This window comes from Pholis gunnellus, assembly GCF_910591455.1.
Source record: "Pholis gunnellus genome assembly, chromosome: 9".
Taxonomy (NCBI): domain Eukaryota; kingdom Metazoa; phylum Chordata; class Actinopteri; order Perciformes; family Pholidae; genus Pholis; species Pholis gunnellus.
In genome coordinates, this window is record NC_136535.1 from 25,059,867 (window position 1) to 25,076,118 (window position 16,252).

At 39.4% G+C, this 16,252-nt stretch overlaps 2 protein-coding genes across 2 annotated transcripts in view; both read left to right on the forward strand.

Moving 5' to 3' along the window:
• ecel1 (endothelin converting enzyme-like 1) overlaps positions 1-7,672 on the forward strand; it is a gene marked incomplete at both ends in the record, with an annotated part of 34,935 nt that extends 27,263 nt beyond the window's left edge. The window contains 6 exons of the mRNA XM_079166802.1: positions 2,744-2,811; positions 3,375-3,523; positions 4,139-4,204; positions 5,737-5,832; positions 7,058-7,134; positions 7,573-7,672. Coding sequence (XP_079022928.1) covers positions 2,744-2,811; positions 3,375-3,523; positions 4,139-4,204; positions 5,737-5,832; positions 7,058-7,134; positions 7,573-7,672 — 556 coding nt within the window. The remainder of the gene's footprint in view (positions 1-2,743; positions 2,812-3,374; positions 3,524-4,138; positions 4,205-5,736; positions 5,833-7,057; positions 7,135-7,572) is intronic.
• A 3,082-nt stretch (positions 7,673-10,754) lies between these two features.
• Positions 10,755-14,086, forward strand: xaf1 (XIAP associated factor 1). The gene is made up of 7 exons (XM_079166929.1): positions 10,755-10,881; positions 11,684-11,819; positions 11,908-11,964; positions 12,569-12,800; positions 12,886-12,953; positions 13,368-13,616; positions 13,708-14,086. Exons 1-7 carry the CDS (start codon positions 10,844-10,846, stop codon positions 13,738-13,740), a joined length of 813 nt encoding a protein of 270 aa, XP_079023055.1. The 5' UTR covers positions 10,755-10,843; the 3' UTR covers positions 13,741-14,086.
• Positions 14,087-16,252: the final 2,166 nt, after the last annotated feature.

The window sequence follows — 16,252 nt, forward strand, 5'->3', positions numbered from 1 at the left end:
TTAACTGTGCATATAAACTTATATAAATTATACCTCTTAATTATTAATTATGACTCCTGACCATCTATCCAATACGTCATACCATACATGTATTATTTGACTTCCTGTGTGTCAAAAAATCTGATTTGAAAAAGGTTCCCATGGTTATTACATGAAAAAATGTAAATGAAGCAGAGAATTTTGTGAACATTGACATTGAACACTCAAACAAAAACGTGTTTCCACCGAGTTATTTAACAGTTACCATTGGCAACTGAAAATAATTGACCTTCAGAATATAGAAAACTAATTGTTTTCAGTGATGAATTACCTGTCACAAGTAAGTTTCAACTCTCTGCAAGCTGATTTTCATACAATACTGGCATGAATTCAAAACAAACGGCTGCCTGGAAGGTATAAAATCAATCTACAACATTTTTTGGCGTGGTTTAGAAAATGGCCAGTTAGAAACCAATGCAGCGTAGCACCGAGGAATGAACTACCTTCTTTGTTTTTTCACATACCCTTTGTTAACCAAAGCTCCTCGCTGAGGGGCAAACCTACTGCTGCCAGTATTGAGTATTATTCCAAACCAGTAAATACTACAGTCCAAAATGCTGCAACTCCCCCGAGTAGCCCCCCCCCCCCTCACACACACACACACACACACACACACACACTACCTCTCTTCAATTAGCAGTTTATACACCCAACATTAGCGAACACTTCTATGTCTTCATTAGAGGTGATCACCACCACTACTTGTACTACCTGCTGCCATGCATGCTGATCAATATGAATTAATCATATGGTAAAGTGTGTGTGGGCGTGTTTTTACAGGTCTAGTAAATGTTAAAGATACATTGTGGGGACCGGCGTTTTTTGGGGTACAAATGGGGACAAATTGCTCGTCCCCATTAAAAAAAATCATTGCATTTTAGGGTGAAGAGTCGGTCTCTGGTTAAGATAAGGGTAAGGGTTAAGATTAGGCTGGTAGCGGTTATGGTCATGGTAAGTCTCCAGGAAATGAAATGTCCCCAAAAGTCATGAAAACATGACTGTGTGTGTGTGTACCTGTCTCCTTGAAGTTATTACTGCAGTAGCCCTAACCTCCCATAAACTCTCTCACTCACACACACACACACACCCACCTCTCCACCACCACCACCTCGAGTATAATGAAGCTTCAATCAGCCAGTTAGTTTAGCAGGAGAGTCAGGCCCGGTGTGAGGCAGCGTATCGACTAGCTGTCAGAAAGTCATTTTCAGATGTAGCCATGTGAATAGCCCCGAGTCTGCCCTTTCATCCTTCTCTATATCTGCATGTGGCGCAAAAGACAGCACTCGAGCTTCAGCCCAGGGTCAAGGAGAGGTTGAGCAACCCGCTGCTTTTTGGAAGCATTGGGGACACGAGCAGGTTCTGGCGACGTGTTACGGAGTGTTGCATTTTGTTTTCAACGACTTGGGAAATTAAGATTTATGCTCACACTGCAGCCAGAAAGGTCCCAATGCGGATTTTCCCTCACATGTAAAACAGATGTTTTCTAATCAGTGCGAGCAGGAAAGAAATGTGGCATTGAGCTTTTTTTATACCAATCTGAGCCACATGGACCCGAAATTAGATCCCGAGTGCAACTTACATTTTAAATGGCTCGGCTGAGCAGAATTAGCAATGAGGACAACGGGACAAAACCAGAGAAGAAAGCCACAGAGCTGTCTGTGATGAGACGACTGGAATCAGTCAAACGGCATATTGCTTTGTTCTTCAGTAAGTGGATAAGCACAGACCTAACTTTGGGCATCTGTCAAGCAAGTAACGGTAAACTAGATATTTCTACTTTAGAACAAATGCAAATATCTCCAATTTCATGATCCGCGATGACCTCTAAAGCTGTGTACAACGTGCATGAGTTTCGGACTTCAAATCTATGATTTATCTTCGAAAGTCCCACATCAATACCACTCTCCTGTCAGGAGATGCATAGCTTACCTTAGCTTAGCATGAACGATGGGGAAACACGCTAGCCTGGCTCTGTCCAAAGGTAACAAAAGCCACCTAAAAGCAACTATAAAGCGCAGTAATTAACATGTTACATCTCATTTGTTTACTTTATACAAAAACCACGAGCCAGGCTTTCCCCCGTTTCCAATGTTTTATGGTAAGCTAACTGTGTCTTGGATCTTTTCTGATGCGAGGTTCCAAGAACAGAGGATGTCTCAAGTTGTGTGGATTGTAAAGCCCTCAGAGGCAAATTTGTGATATTTGTCTATACATGTAAAATGTAATTGAAAAGAAAGCGTAGTGTTCTTTTGTAACGAAACTAAGTACCTTTTGCTGAACATTGGCCACTGTGGCAGTTGCAGATTAATTGTAAAAATTTAAATATAGCATTACCGTAGCACTACTAGAGAAGAGTCACAAAGTCAGCAAACTAATTAAATAATTTCAGAAAACTTTAGATTTTGCTTTGTAACTAACATTAGCTAACTAACATAGTGGTCATACTGCGTGATTATGAATCCATAGAAGTATGGACGCCTGGCCAATCCGAGCGCTTAAATGCTGCACAAGGCGGGTTTTGCCAAGAAGAGCAGTGGGATTAATAACAGCGTGGTCATACCAGTCCAGACCAGACCAAGTACGACTGTAGCACCGAAATTCATAAGTGCATTCACTTATGAAACGCTATGAAACTTATTTACTGTAGATACCTAGAAAGTTTTAGTTTTGTGTAATGGTCCATATTTCTCCTTCCTGCTGCCAGGTCTCTGAACTACGGAGGAATAGGAGCGATCATTGGCCATGAGCTAACACATGGATATGACGACTGGGGTAAGAATTTACAGCCTCTTCACCTACAATCCATCACAACAACGCCCCATCCGCCCATGCTTTCACCATTCAGAGTCCTCCCGCTATTGCACTGAACTATTCTATTCCACAGAAGCAGCAAAGGGTCCCCTGATGATTTGTGTAATTTGTACGATCTACCCCCCCAAAAAAGACTATTTCGAGCCACAATCTCCTGACTTTCATTTCCAGTCAAAAGTGCTGCCCTTTCCGACACATCAGAAGACTTTTAAATACTTCTGCGAACCACCTACCAAATAAATACTGGAATATCTTTGCCAAAGAAGCTGGTAGTTCACAAACCTATTAGTCAAACGCTTATTTTACAAATTTATTTTGCTGGAAAAGTTCTTGAACGGAATACATCAGCCAAAGTCATCCAGAAAACGTTTTGCCTCCTACTGGTTTGACTCCCGCAGCAACAAAAAAAAAAGGCTTCAGAGATGGCGTGCTGGGCAGCTTTTTTGACTGTGAAGGAAAGTTGCAGGTTGTGTTGTCTCCACGCTAACACTGCCCCCCCCTTGCCCTTTTGCCCTTCATCTTAGTGATGCAATGGTTCATGTCCCTAGGGGGCCAGTACGACCGCCACGGCAACCTCAAACAGTGGTGGACAGAGGAGTCCTACAGAAAGTTCCAGAAGAAGGCCGAATGCATCGTCAAGCTCTACGATAACTTCACCGTTTACAACCAGAGGGTTGGTCTGCGCGCACACACACACACACACACACACTGCACAAACAATCATTTCATAGATGGGTCAGCTGATATTTATGTTTAAAACTGTGTGTCAGCAAGTCTGTGTCCATCTCTAATATGATGCAGCTTGATTTATTGTTATTGCTGATTACATCAAATGTTCTCTGGGGAAGACTTTTGTAATATTGTGTGCAGGTTACACAAAGATACACTTGATTACATGGATGTTCCCTTAAAGAGCACTTCGCCAATGAAAACCGCTAGGCCGCTTCATCTGGGGACTTAACTTGTAACTCTTTGGTTTTTGTACAGACTAAGCTAACAGGCTAGCTGTTTCCAGTTTTCATGCTAAGCTAAGGTAACAGTCTCCCGGCTCCAGCTTCATATTTAGCGTACAGACAACAGAGATGAGCAGAAAATGATTGTCTCTAACTCTTGGTAGGAAAGCAAATTTCCTAAAACACGGAATTTTTCTTAAAATGTCTTTTTATCACAGGCCAGATCCAGGATCGAAGTACATCCTTGAAGTACATGTACATACTAGCACAGAAGTATAGGGGCAGAGACTGTAAGACCTTTCAGCGTTTCAGATGTTTCCTTTCTGTGTGTCTAGGTGAACGGTCGTCTGACGCTGGGGGAGAACATAGCAGACATGGGAGGACTCAAACTGTCGTACTATGTAAGTAATATTGGACAATCAATGTACAAATTCATGGCTTCACAAACTCTATCAGTAGCACCTGAAAATATGTGTCTTTACTCATAAATTACTTTTCTTTATTCTGTTTGAAAAGGATCCCTTGTTTTCTGTGTATTTGACTTGTAGTTTTGTTGCCGAAACATAACTGTTCGTAGTTATGTTGCCGAAACATAACTGTTCGTAGTTATGTTGCCGAAACATAACTTTTTGTAGTTTTGTTGCCGAAACATAACTTTTTGTAGTTTTGTTGCCAAAACATAACTTTTTGTAGTTTTGTTGCCGAAATATAACTTTTTGTAGTTTTGTTGCCAAAACATAACTTTTCCTAGTTATGTTGCCGAAACATAACTTTTTGTAGTTTTGTTGCCGAAACATAACTTTTTGTAGTTTTGTTGCCGAAACATAACTGTTCGTAGTTTTGTTGCCGAAACATAACTTTTTGTAGTTTTGTTGCCGAAACATAACTGTTCGTAGTTTTGTTGCCGAAACATAACTTTTTGTAGTTTTGTTGCCGAAACATAACTTTTTGTAGTTTTGTTGCCGAAACATAACTTTTTGTAGTTTTGTTGCCAAAACATAACTTTTCCTACTTATGTTGCCGAAACATAACTGTTTGTAGTTTTGTTGCCAAAACATAACTGTTCGTAGTTTTGTTGCCGAAACATAACTGTTCGTAGTTTTGTTGCCGAAACATAACTTTTTGTAGTTTTGTTGCCGAAACATAACTGTTCGTAGTTATGTTACCGAAACATAACTTTTTGTAGTTTTGTTGCCGAAACATAACTTTTCCTAGTTATGTTGCCTAAACATAACTGTTTGTAGTTTTGTTGCCGAAACATAACTTTTTGTAGTTTTGTTGCCGAAACATAACTTTTTGTAGTTTTGTTGCCAAAACATAACTTTTCCTAGTTATGTTGCCGAAACATAACTTTTTGTAGTTTTGTTGACGAAAGATAACTTTTTGTAGTTTTGTTGCCGAAACATAACTTTTTGTAGTTTTGTTGCCGAAAGATAACTTTTTGTAGTTTTGTTGCCGAAAGATAACTTTTTGTAGTTTTGTTGCCGAAACATAACTTTTTGTAGTTTTGTTGCCAAAACATAACTGTTAGTTTCATTTTATAAAATTCTAACAGATTAACTTAAAACTATTTTAAGGCCAACCGTGATGTTTTTCCTGAACCCAACGAGGTGGCTTTGCTACGTAAACCTAACTGTTGGTGGTTTTGTTGCCTAAACCGAACCAACAGATTACATTTCTTGACTATTTCACAAACAGCTGTGAGACTGTTGGTCCATCAGTTAGATCAGCTGAGATATCTACAAGGGGAAGTTGTGTGTTCTTTATTCACTCCCTCCTCTCTCTCTCTCTCTCTCTCTCTCTCTCTCTCTCTCTTTCTTTCTTTCTTTCTTTCTTTCTTTCTTTCTTTCTTTCTTTTTTTTTTTCTTTTTTTTTTTTTTTCTTTCTCTCTCTCTCTCTCTCTCTCTCTCTCTCTCTCTCTCTCTCTCTCCAGGCGTATCAGAAGTGGGTGAGGGAACATGGACCTGAGAGGCCGCTGCCTGGGCTCAAATACACACATGAACAGCTGGTCTTCATTGCCTTTGCACAGGTACAGAAGCCTCCCAGTGGTTCTTACGCTATCGTCTTTCATTACATTTACATGTTAAATCGTTTTAGCCGCCGCTCTCCGCCGGAGTGACGGCTCACAGGGAGCAGGTAGGAGTTATGTATTATCCCGGCATTAGCTGATGGATCCGTTAACCGCTGGACGGATCACAAAACGCTGCGTTGATGACGGCGCAGTGGCTCGAAGCACTAGACCACCCCGGCTCTTTGTAACTATTACCACTATCATTGAAATTCAATGGTTTCATTGAAATTCATGGCTTAATGTAACCGAAAATCTAGACGCACTTTTTAATGCAATTTGCAGTGTTTTTAGCTTTCAACTTTAAAGCTCTTGCTCCGGGGAAGTGATGTGAAACCCAAGTACAGTATATGTGCAAACATTCATATATAATGTATTGTATTACATTAAAATAGTACTAATTAATCAATGCATCTGTAGCATTTAGCTGTTGTGGCTGTTCGAGGTGGAGCCAGTTCTACTAACTACTTTATATACAGTTATGTAGTTTAGTCCAGAGGTGGCCAAACTAAGGGTCGGGCCCCTCTAAAGGGTCCCGAGATAAATCTGAGGGGTCGTGACATGATTACTGAGGAGGAAATAAAGATATGCACAATATATGTTCTTTAATCTTTGCTTTTCTTGAAATATTGGATAATTTTCCCTATTTGGGACTCAAACAGCTATTACTTAATGTAATCCACGTAATCATGGACCAGGAGGTCTAACGAGGAATAAAAAAATGGTCTTTTATCCAGGAGACTGTTGTTCGTGCCCACGAGTGAAACGAGAAGTCAACGTTGATTTATTTGTGAAGTAACTTCCTTAAGTATTGTCACTTCTGCAGTTATTTTTACCCGAACCACAATCTTTTGCTAAACCTAACTAAGTAGTTTCCTGTGAAGACAGATGTTTATTTTGAAAAGAATGCATGAAACGACTGGAAACACATTGGAGGTTTAGAGGGGGACTAACAACAAGTGGTTGCCAAAAAGTTTGTTCAACACTGGTTTGATCTTTAAACATGAATTTTATAAGCTCATCACATCAGTTTCATCAGAAACGTAGCTCGTAGGCCTAAAGCGCTTAAAACAACTGTAGTGTATTAAATAAAGTCTAACATTTCCCTCTGAGATGAAGTAGAAGTCCCGCTCTGGCTCAACTGTCTCCGGGTCGGGTCACTGTTGTGTTATTGTCGTATTTCCAGAACTGGTGCATGAAGAGAAGATCTCAGTCCATCTACCTGCAGCTGCTGACTGACAAACACGCGCCGGAGCACTACAGGTACAGTTTACTCACTCGCATAACTAAATGTGATCTTTTATCTTTTAAGAAAGATCTCAACTGATCACTATGATGAAACCCAATCAAAACAGAGATGGTGATGTGGAAAATATAACAATCACATTTGTGCGATTGTTATATTTTGGAGTTTTATGTAAACATTTGACTTTTCTGATGTTGATTAAACTAGTTTACTGACATTTCTATTGTTCAACATGTAACTAACTTGAGAGAGAGAAACTACCCTGATGCATGAAAGGAAAAGCAAAAAACTATATTTAACAACAAAGAAATATGTTCTCAGGTAGATCTAAATAAGATGTGTACGGCTGTAATGTTAAAGAAATGCGTGATCGTTTGCACTTAAACTGCATCGTGACTGCAGATGTTTCCCGATCTCAACATTACTGGACGTTCCCGTGTTTTCTCCCCCTGCAGGGTGATTGGCAGCGTTTCCCAGTTTGATGAGTTTTCCCGTGTTTTCCACTGTCCGAAGAGCTCCCCAATGAACCCCGCGGACAAATGCTCCGTGTGGTGACCTCCCTCCCTCCCTCCCTCATCACATTCATCAGAGCCGACAGGATGATACAGAAAGCCTCTTCTTGCCTATAACATTATCAGAACACTTGTTTTCAATTAGGAAGCCTATACAACCGTTTGTCTGTATTAACCAATCTAGAGCATGGGTCACATGACCGCTGATCACGTGCATATATATCATTTGATTATATATATATTTTTCTATGTTTAAATTTACTTTCAAATCATCTATTTTTGTATTTTAGCAGATATATCCCGTGCATAGAATTCATAAGCTATATTTGTTTTAATTAAGCAACATGTTTCCTCAGTTTCTCTTCTTTGTAGCTTAAACACTTAAATATAATCAGACACTAAAAGATTTGGCAGCAAACCAGTGATTTCAGTCCCCGACAGATTTTAAGAAATGGACTGAGATCCGTAGCATCCTGTGCTTTGCCACCACGCTGGTGTCCTTTTTCCGTTTGCTATCGGAGGTTTTGATTTGTGTCGCGAGGCTGCCCTCTCGTGGCCGCAGAGAGCCATGACCACCGTTCAGCCGTCACCATGATGTATCGTTTGCCTGCATTTGGTCTCTCTTGTTGCTGTGAGTGTTTGTACGGTTTATAAAGATTTGTCCAACTTTTCTAAAAAAAAAAACTAAAAAAGCTAAACTAAAAAATAGAAAGGCGAATGTTTCTTTTCTCAGGATTTGTAGCAAAGTGCAACATCAGACGGAGGATCTTTGCGTCTCTCATCTACATTCAACTCTTCAGCCTGAAGTACAATCACAAAGGAGACGCGTGTTCATCAGACAGTGGACGGTGAAGAAGAGGAAATCACAGCAACAGCTCGACCCGATTTAAGAACAATTTCTACTGGAAACGGAAGAGTTTCACATGATACAAGTTAACTCACCAAATAACAAGCCAACACTCTGTACGTATGAGATGTTATTTAAAAAAAAAAAAATACTTTTGTATAAATAATCTGTTGGCACAAAAAAAAAACTAAGAATCTTTGTACAGTGGAGAAGTATATCAGATGTTATGGTTGTACAGTTTGTTTTTGATGCGCGTGCATGTTTCCCTCCTGAACATTATTAAATCTGGATCGATATAGATGGAGGACAACACACACACACACACACACACGTCTGACTCTATAGCTGCTATTTCACACGTGGCTGCTATCTCTTCCTTCTCTGTTGGTCATCGGTTAACGTTTGAATAAACACAAAGGATCACTGTGTGTCGCTGCGTTAGTCTGTGTGAGATACGTTGGTGTATTATCGGTGTGATTGTGTCCTCACGGGGCAAAGGATCCTCCAGCGGTGTGAGCCAGCTCTCTCTCTCTCTCTCTCTCTCTCTTTCTCTCTCTCTCTCTCAAGCTGTGCAAACCGGAGGGTTGGCTCATAAAGATTACCAGTTACAATCAGCCTGCCAGATGAAACACTGGTCCTATCTGAAGGTGCTGTTTAAAGTGCACATTATTTCAGGAAATATGTTACAGTTAAAACAAAGCCAATGCTCGGTTTTGGCCAATGACAGAAGCCTCATAGGAGCATTTTCACTGTTTGTTCTTTCTTTAAAGTTACTACGAGGAATTTTCATTTAGTGTTGACTCTGTCGCCCCCTGTGGACTAAAGTGGTAGTGTCTCTGAGCACCAGAGTCCCTTTAGAAAACCTCTCAGTACTGGTTCTGGTTCTCCCGTTGCTTCCCTTCCCTCCAGAGGGTCCAGCAACACGTCCTGGGTCTCCAGCAGCGTGGTGTCGGTGTTGGAGAGTTCCAGAGAGGAGAAGCTCTGCTCCTGGAGGAGGAGGAGGAGGAGGAGGAGGAGGAGGAGGAGGAGGAGGAGGAGGAGGAGGAGGAGGAGGGAGGAGGAGATGCTGCTGCTGCTGGGAGCTGAGCTCTCCTCCTCCCTCCGGAGCTCCGACTGCAGGTGAAGCCGGATCTGGGTCTGTTCACGGTGGATCGGTCTCTGCTGGAGGATCCGGGTCTGTAAACTAACTTTATATATATATATATATATATATATATATATATATATATATATAAAGTTTGTTCTTTCAAACAAACACGAGCATCCGTGCAAGACCGTCAGATGAAGGTGAACCTCAGATTTCATTAAATGTGAAGTGAAAAACGGATTCATATCATAGATGGATAACAGAGGCTGGCTTTGATTTATATTTTAATAAAGGACAAATATCAAATATCAGTGTGAGACTTTTAGAACCTGTCTCACTCTTTTGATGTTGCTTTCTTTCTTTCTTTCCTCCCACATGAACACTCGTCTCTTATGAGACAGTCAACTCAGGGAAACAAGAACAACAGAGACGGATGATTGTATCTCATTGTTGTGTTTTAGAAAATAAAATAAATTGTGTTCATTGTATGGTAATAAAATGCAAAGACGTGCACGATCAACTGCAACCTGAAACATTGCAACATGTGACAAAGATAAAAAATATGAACTATAAAGAAAACGCCAGATGTGAATGTTTGGCTGCTGAGGAGCTTAAGATTTTCAAAATCTTTGAAAAGTATAAAATGATATATTATACATATTTGTTTCCTATTTTAGTTGTATTCGATAGTAGAACGCAGAGCTGTGTTCATCACGTGACCCAGCAGTACAGACACAGCTGATGCTATAGCAGCGCCATCTGCTGGTCAACCCAAAAACAACAACAAACTATTTAATGCTGAGATTTAAACATATAATATAAATATCAGACATATCCTGATAAATATCAACAAAAGAGAATATTGGTATTAAAATGTGAATTTCAGTGAAATATCTTACCTTATCAAAAACGAGCCTGTTTTATGTGTCTTGCTATAAAAATAATATTTTACAAACAGTCGGTCACTTTTTTTAAGTTTCCTGCAGTTTATATCATAACAACAATAAGATGGTTTGTTAGTAACAATCAAAGTGATTTAACACATGAAGAAATGAATATCATTTATTAGAAGTGTCAGGTTGGAGCGTAGGGGTTGAAGATGCGTGGTATATATACACACACACACACACACACACATATATTTGCGCCACCTTGTGTCAGGTGCGCAACATAACAGCACGTGACGGCGCAGAATGATTTCACTTTCTGTTTTGCTGAACTGAGACTGAAGTTCGATCCTCTGTCTTCAAGCGGATCTTTGTTTCTAGGATTTATTTTCGATGGATGACAAACAGGCAACACGCATCTGCGGCACGTGGTGAGAGTTTAAATTACTTTTAAAAGTCGTTTAAAGTTTCAGCTAAATCAATCAGATGTCATGTCCGTGGGGCGTGAACCAATGTGGATTTCTTACACGTTGGTTGCTGTTAAAGTTCAGCCTCATTTAGCTGTATATTGAATATTAAAAATAATCTAATGAGGTTGAGGGAGCGGTGGGATAAAGTGCTGCTTGTTTCTATGTAGTTTTCCTATTTATTGCTCTTTAACTGGGAGGTTAGACCACAGCTGAAGACGATATGATGACAAAGTCACTTTCACTTTCTATGTTTTGCTTTTGGGGTTTTGAAAACAGGACAGATGACCTGAGTTCAGAGGTCATGTGAACAAAACAGTTCACTTTTATGATTTCAAGAAGAAGAAGAAAGAAAGATGTTTAGTGATAGTTTTAAAGGGTGAGTCTCATGTTCTAGTGCGAACTGATTCTGCATTAACAACACCAGTTAAATCAGTAACTCAGCAGTGATGTTTCCCCATCAACGCATAATGTAACAACTTCCTGTCTACTGTATTGATCAGAGTGAAGCCAAAGCTTCATGTGTTAAAGTTGCATTCTCTCTACTGTCCACCAGGGGGCGACTCCTCTGGTTGTATAGAAGTCTATGAGAAAATGACTACTTCTCTCTTGATTTATTACCTCAGTAAACATTGTAAACATGAGTTTATGGTCTCAATCTCTAGTTTCAAGTCTTCTTCAATACAGCATGATGTTCATTTAGTAAATGATGGTCCATTTAGAGTCAAACAGACCATAAAGCAGGGGATGCTTTCGTCTCTTTCAGCCACAAAGACGTTGCCGAGGCAAACTTCGCTCTGCATGAAACGCACTGCAGACGCTTCCTGTGTCTCTGCCCCGACTGCGATGAACCAGTTCCTAGAGAGCAACTGGACGAACACAGAGAGGAGCAGCACACCGAGGTGCGCGCACACACACACACACACACACACACACAAGCGCACACACACGGTGGTGTATTCTCTGCAGGTTTAAACTGTTTGTTTGCAGGTGAGATGCTCCAAGTGTTACCTGAAGATGGAACGTCGTCACCTCCTGGATCACGAGGTGAGTGAAGCGGTTCTGTTGGTGTTGTTTTCCTGGACATAAAGGTATGAGGGAAGTATAGCGTACATACACACATATATATATATATACACACACACACACATATACATAGTGTAGAGAAGCGAGGTCCCGCCCCCTTTCTGGTGGACCACCACGGGACTTACTTTTGGAATAAATATGAACAGTAGTTAACGGTGAGAGACAAATAACTTTTTGATCCCGTTTCAATTGTGCCATAAATTAAACATATGATGGGCGGGACTTTGCCTCTCTATATGAACCACCTCTAATGATCCTGTTGCATTATGGGAAATGTAGAATCCATTTGTTTGTGGAGCTTGTGGACGAGAAGACAGGATATTTAGGGTGCCGTTCCTTTTTAACCATACTTAAAAAAATAATCAAGGATTGACAATATTTCTGGATATAAAAAACATGTAGTTCATCATTTAATTTCCACTCTAATGCCAAAGAAACCCAGAATATGCAACTATTCAGCTTTACCCAATAACTTAACTCCTGTCAAGGTGGGAAAAAGAGCACCGCTGTCTGTCTGCTGTCAGATTATTAGTAAAAGGTTTAATAACTCTGCTCCGCCTCTCAGTCCGATGAGTGTGAGGAGCGTCTGCAGAGCTGTCCGTTCTGCGAGCTGGAGCTGCCGTCTAAAGATGTGGACGAGCACCGTCTGGTCTGCGGGAGTCGCACCGAGCTCTGCCGGGACTGCGGCCGCTACGTCACCCTGAAGGACCTGCCCGGCCACGGCGCCAGCTGCTCGGCTACCAACGGCGGCTCGGGTCCTCCTCCAACCGCCAGCGAAGTAGTGCCGCCGAACAAGAGTAAGGAGATGTTGGATACTAAACACAGCTATCGCCATGTATTTACGCTTTAAACCATGACCAAGTCTTGTTTTCTTTTTCACAGCAAAAACAACGGCGAGTTGCAGCAGATGTTTGGCATCTTTTCCAGCTGAGGACATAGAAGAACATGAGGTAAACGGTTATGTGGGGGCATTTTTCTCTTACATATTATGGGAATATACATATTATTAGCTATAGAGACCAAAACAGGTTTTTTTACCAGGCTGTAAACGTGTTTATTTCTGCTGTTAAGTTGAGCAGTTTAACATAGAGGTCTATGGACTATTGACTCGCTTTGCCTCAAGTGGCCGTTTGAGGAACTGCAGTTTTTGGCACATCCAGACCAAGTTATTCTGTGGCAGTAAAACCTCAGAGTGTAACGATGGAGCAAAAGTGTGTTTCTCTGCTTCGCAAATTCAGCTTTTAATTTTGCAAACGAAAGAAATTTGTTTTCTTCCCATAATTTATTTCGCTGAAAGCTCAAAATCCCATTTTCAGCATTTTTTCCAATTAAAATAACACATTTGTTTGTATCCTCCAAACCAGCTGGTGTGTCTTCTAGCAACCAGGTTGGACGACGAAGAGGCCGCGTCAGAGGAGGAAGAAGAGGGTGAGGATGAGGATTATTTCACCTGGCAGAGGGCCACCCCTTGGCTGTCGAGGGGCTACCAGGCCGACTCCCTGTCAGACAGGCCCGGCAGAAGAACCGGTGCCGATGCAGGAGACCCGGACCAGATCAGCACCTGCCCCCACTGTCACCTGGCCCTGCCCGTCTTCACACTGCGCTGGCACGAGGTAACGCTTCCTACATCACGCAGGATTTTGTATTTGTTTAAAAAAGTCGCCTACTTGTACAATGTTTCACCCGTCCTCTGTTTGTTTTTAGGTGAAGTGCCAAATCCTCATTAACCTGAAATAAAAAGAGAGAGAGAGCTGCTTCATCAGCAAAGGGATGGAAGACGAGTGTTTGAGCGCATCACTGTCAGCCCACTTTAGATTGTTTTAATGTTTAAATGAAGGTAAATATTTTGTTTTTAGTTTTATTCACCTTTAGTTTTAATCATTGTGTAAATAACTTTGTGCTTGCATGGAAAGAAAGTGACTTAAATAATTAAACTCTGTATTTAAGTAAATATTACACACTTTGTAGTGCTGCTTTTGTTAAATACAAACACAGCTACTAAACTGTAACGCTGTAATTGCCTCTTGTTGAAATCTGTGATTTTAATCAGAAACATGTTTAGGAATTTTCATTAGTGTAAAAATGGAACCGTTGCTGCTAACGTTTACATTATAATAAAATATTTACATGTAAAAAATCTGAGATGCATTCGTTTAAAATACATATAAAATTAAAGTAGTGTATGGAGTATAATGTTTAGTTACTAGTATAAATGTAATTTAGAGTAAATCGACAAATTTAAATTAATCTGACATGACCAACAACATTCAGCTTAATGCTATTGGCATTATGTAATTTGAGGTACGTTGTGTTACTTTATGAAATGTAATTTTTAGGGCCCGAGCACCGACAACGTCGGGTCCGCGAGGTCCCTATTGTATCTGTAGGAATTATTATTATACCCTATGATGAAAAACCGTTTAAGGGTATCTGACATGTCCCCAACCTCCCCATATTTGGCGAGCATATCGGGACTGCGGGAAATTTTGATATTTTATGGGTCCAATGCTCGAGCATACAAAATTACTCGCTAGCGCCACCTAGATAATGGAAAGGCAAGCCCCAACAGCCCGTATGTCCAAATTACTTAAGATTTTACAGACATGAGCAACTGAATGAGTTCTACAAAAAATCCTCTTGGGACCCTAAGCTCCGCCTACCAACATTTTCCACCATTTTGAATTTTGTAAAAAAAAAAAAAAATCACTTCTCCTAGACCCTGGGTCTGATTGGTACCAATTTTGCTGTGAATCATTATTGGATATATATCATCAAAAGTTATGAAAAGTTTCTTGATATCTTATTGCATTAAGAATATATGGACCAATGAATTTCATGAGGAGTTGGCCTTCTACAGCAATATATATAACTTCAAAACCATGTGGCTTATCATCACGAAATCTGTAGCATATGTTCACATTGTGTCCTGTAACATACCCTCAAATTTTTATTCCATACAACCACTAGGGGCCAATGCAGTAATACTCTCATTTCTTCGCATTTTTCGGCATTTTTCATAGTTTTCAGGCATTGTACTTTAATGAACTCCTCCCACAGAATTTATACAATCAACTTCAAATTTGGTCTAGATGATCTAAAGACATTAATGATGAAAAGTTACTGAAATGGTGTACTGACATTGAACGACCTTCGTTTTATGTGGCGCCCATGTCAGGCACATTTCGTGCCGTTCGCCATGAAAGAGGAAGTTGTTGTAACTACAAGGTACTTTATTCAATCTGCCCCAAACTTGTTTTGCATGATGCTGGTCCAGGCCTGAACACATCTCCATGCCAACATTTTCACAAAGTCATAGCGCCACCTACTGGCACAAGGAAATGACAAGTTTTATACTTTGATGTACTTCGACTAGGAAGTTGCCCAGATCACTCTCAAATATGGTAAGGTAATTTGTAAGACAATGATGATGCTTCATCATGAATATTGTGAGTAATCGTTAAACTTACTTTACTTTTAAAGTTACTTTTTTAGTTACTTTACTTTTAAAGTTACTTTTTTAGTTACTTTACTTTTTTAGTTACTTTTAAAGTTACTTTACTTTTAAAGTTACTTTTTTAGTTACTTTACTTTTAAAGTTACTTTTTTAGTTACTTTACTTTTAAAGTTACTTTTTTAGTTACTTTACCTTTAACGTTACTTTTTTAGTTACTTTACTTTTAAAGTTACTTTTTTAGTTACTTTACTTTTAAAGTTACTTTTTTAGTTACTTTACTTTTTTAGTTACTTTTAAAGTTACTTTACCTTTAAAGTTACTTTTTTAGTTACTTTACTTTTAAAGTTACTTTACTTTTGAAGTTACTTTTTTAGTTACTTTACTTTTAAAGTTACTTTTTTAGTTACTTTACTTTTAAAGTTACTTTTTTAGTTACTTTACTTTTTTAGTTACTTTTAAAGTTACTTTACTTTTAAAGTTACTTTTTTAGTTACTTTACTTTTTAGTTACTTTTTTAGTTACTTTACTTTTTTAGTTACTTTACTTTTTTAGTTACTTTTAAAGTTACTTTACTTTTAAAGTTACTTTTTTAGTTACTTTACTTTTAAAGTTACTTTTTTAGTTACTTTACTTTTAAAGTTACTTTTTTAGTTACTTTACTTTTAAAGTTATTTTACTTTTAAAGTTACTTTTTTAGTTACTTTATTTTTATTTGAAAAACTCTTATTCCGTATCCCTGTAGTGTTGATTCAGAGTAAGCACTGCATTAATTACAACACCTTGCACATTTGGAAA

Bases quoted from the DNA above. Each gene is read 5' to 3' on its own strand.
- xaf1 (XM_079166929.1), top strand. From the start codon at position 10,844: ATGGATGACAAACAGGCAACACGCATCTGCGGCACGTG. The intron at 12,801-12,885 runs GTAAGGAGATGT...TCTTTTTCACAG, and splicing joins AGTAGTGCCGCCGAACAAGA to CAAAAACAACGGCGAGTTGC. The intron at 13,617-13,707 runs GTAACGCTTCCT...GTTTGTTTTTAG, and splicing joins TCACACTGCGCTGGCACGAG to GTGAAGTGCCAAATCCTCAT.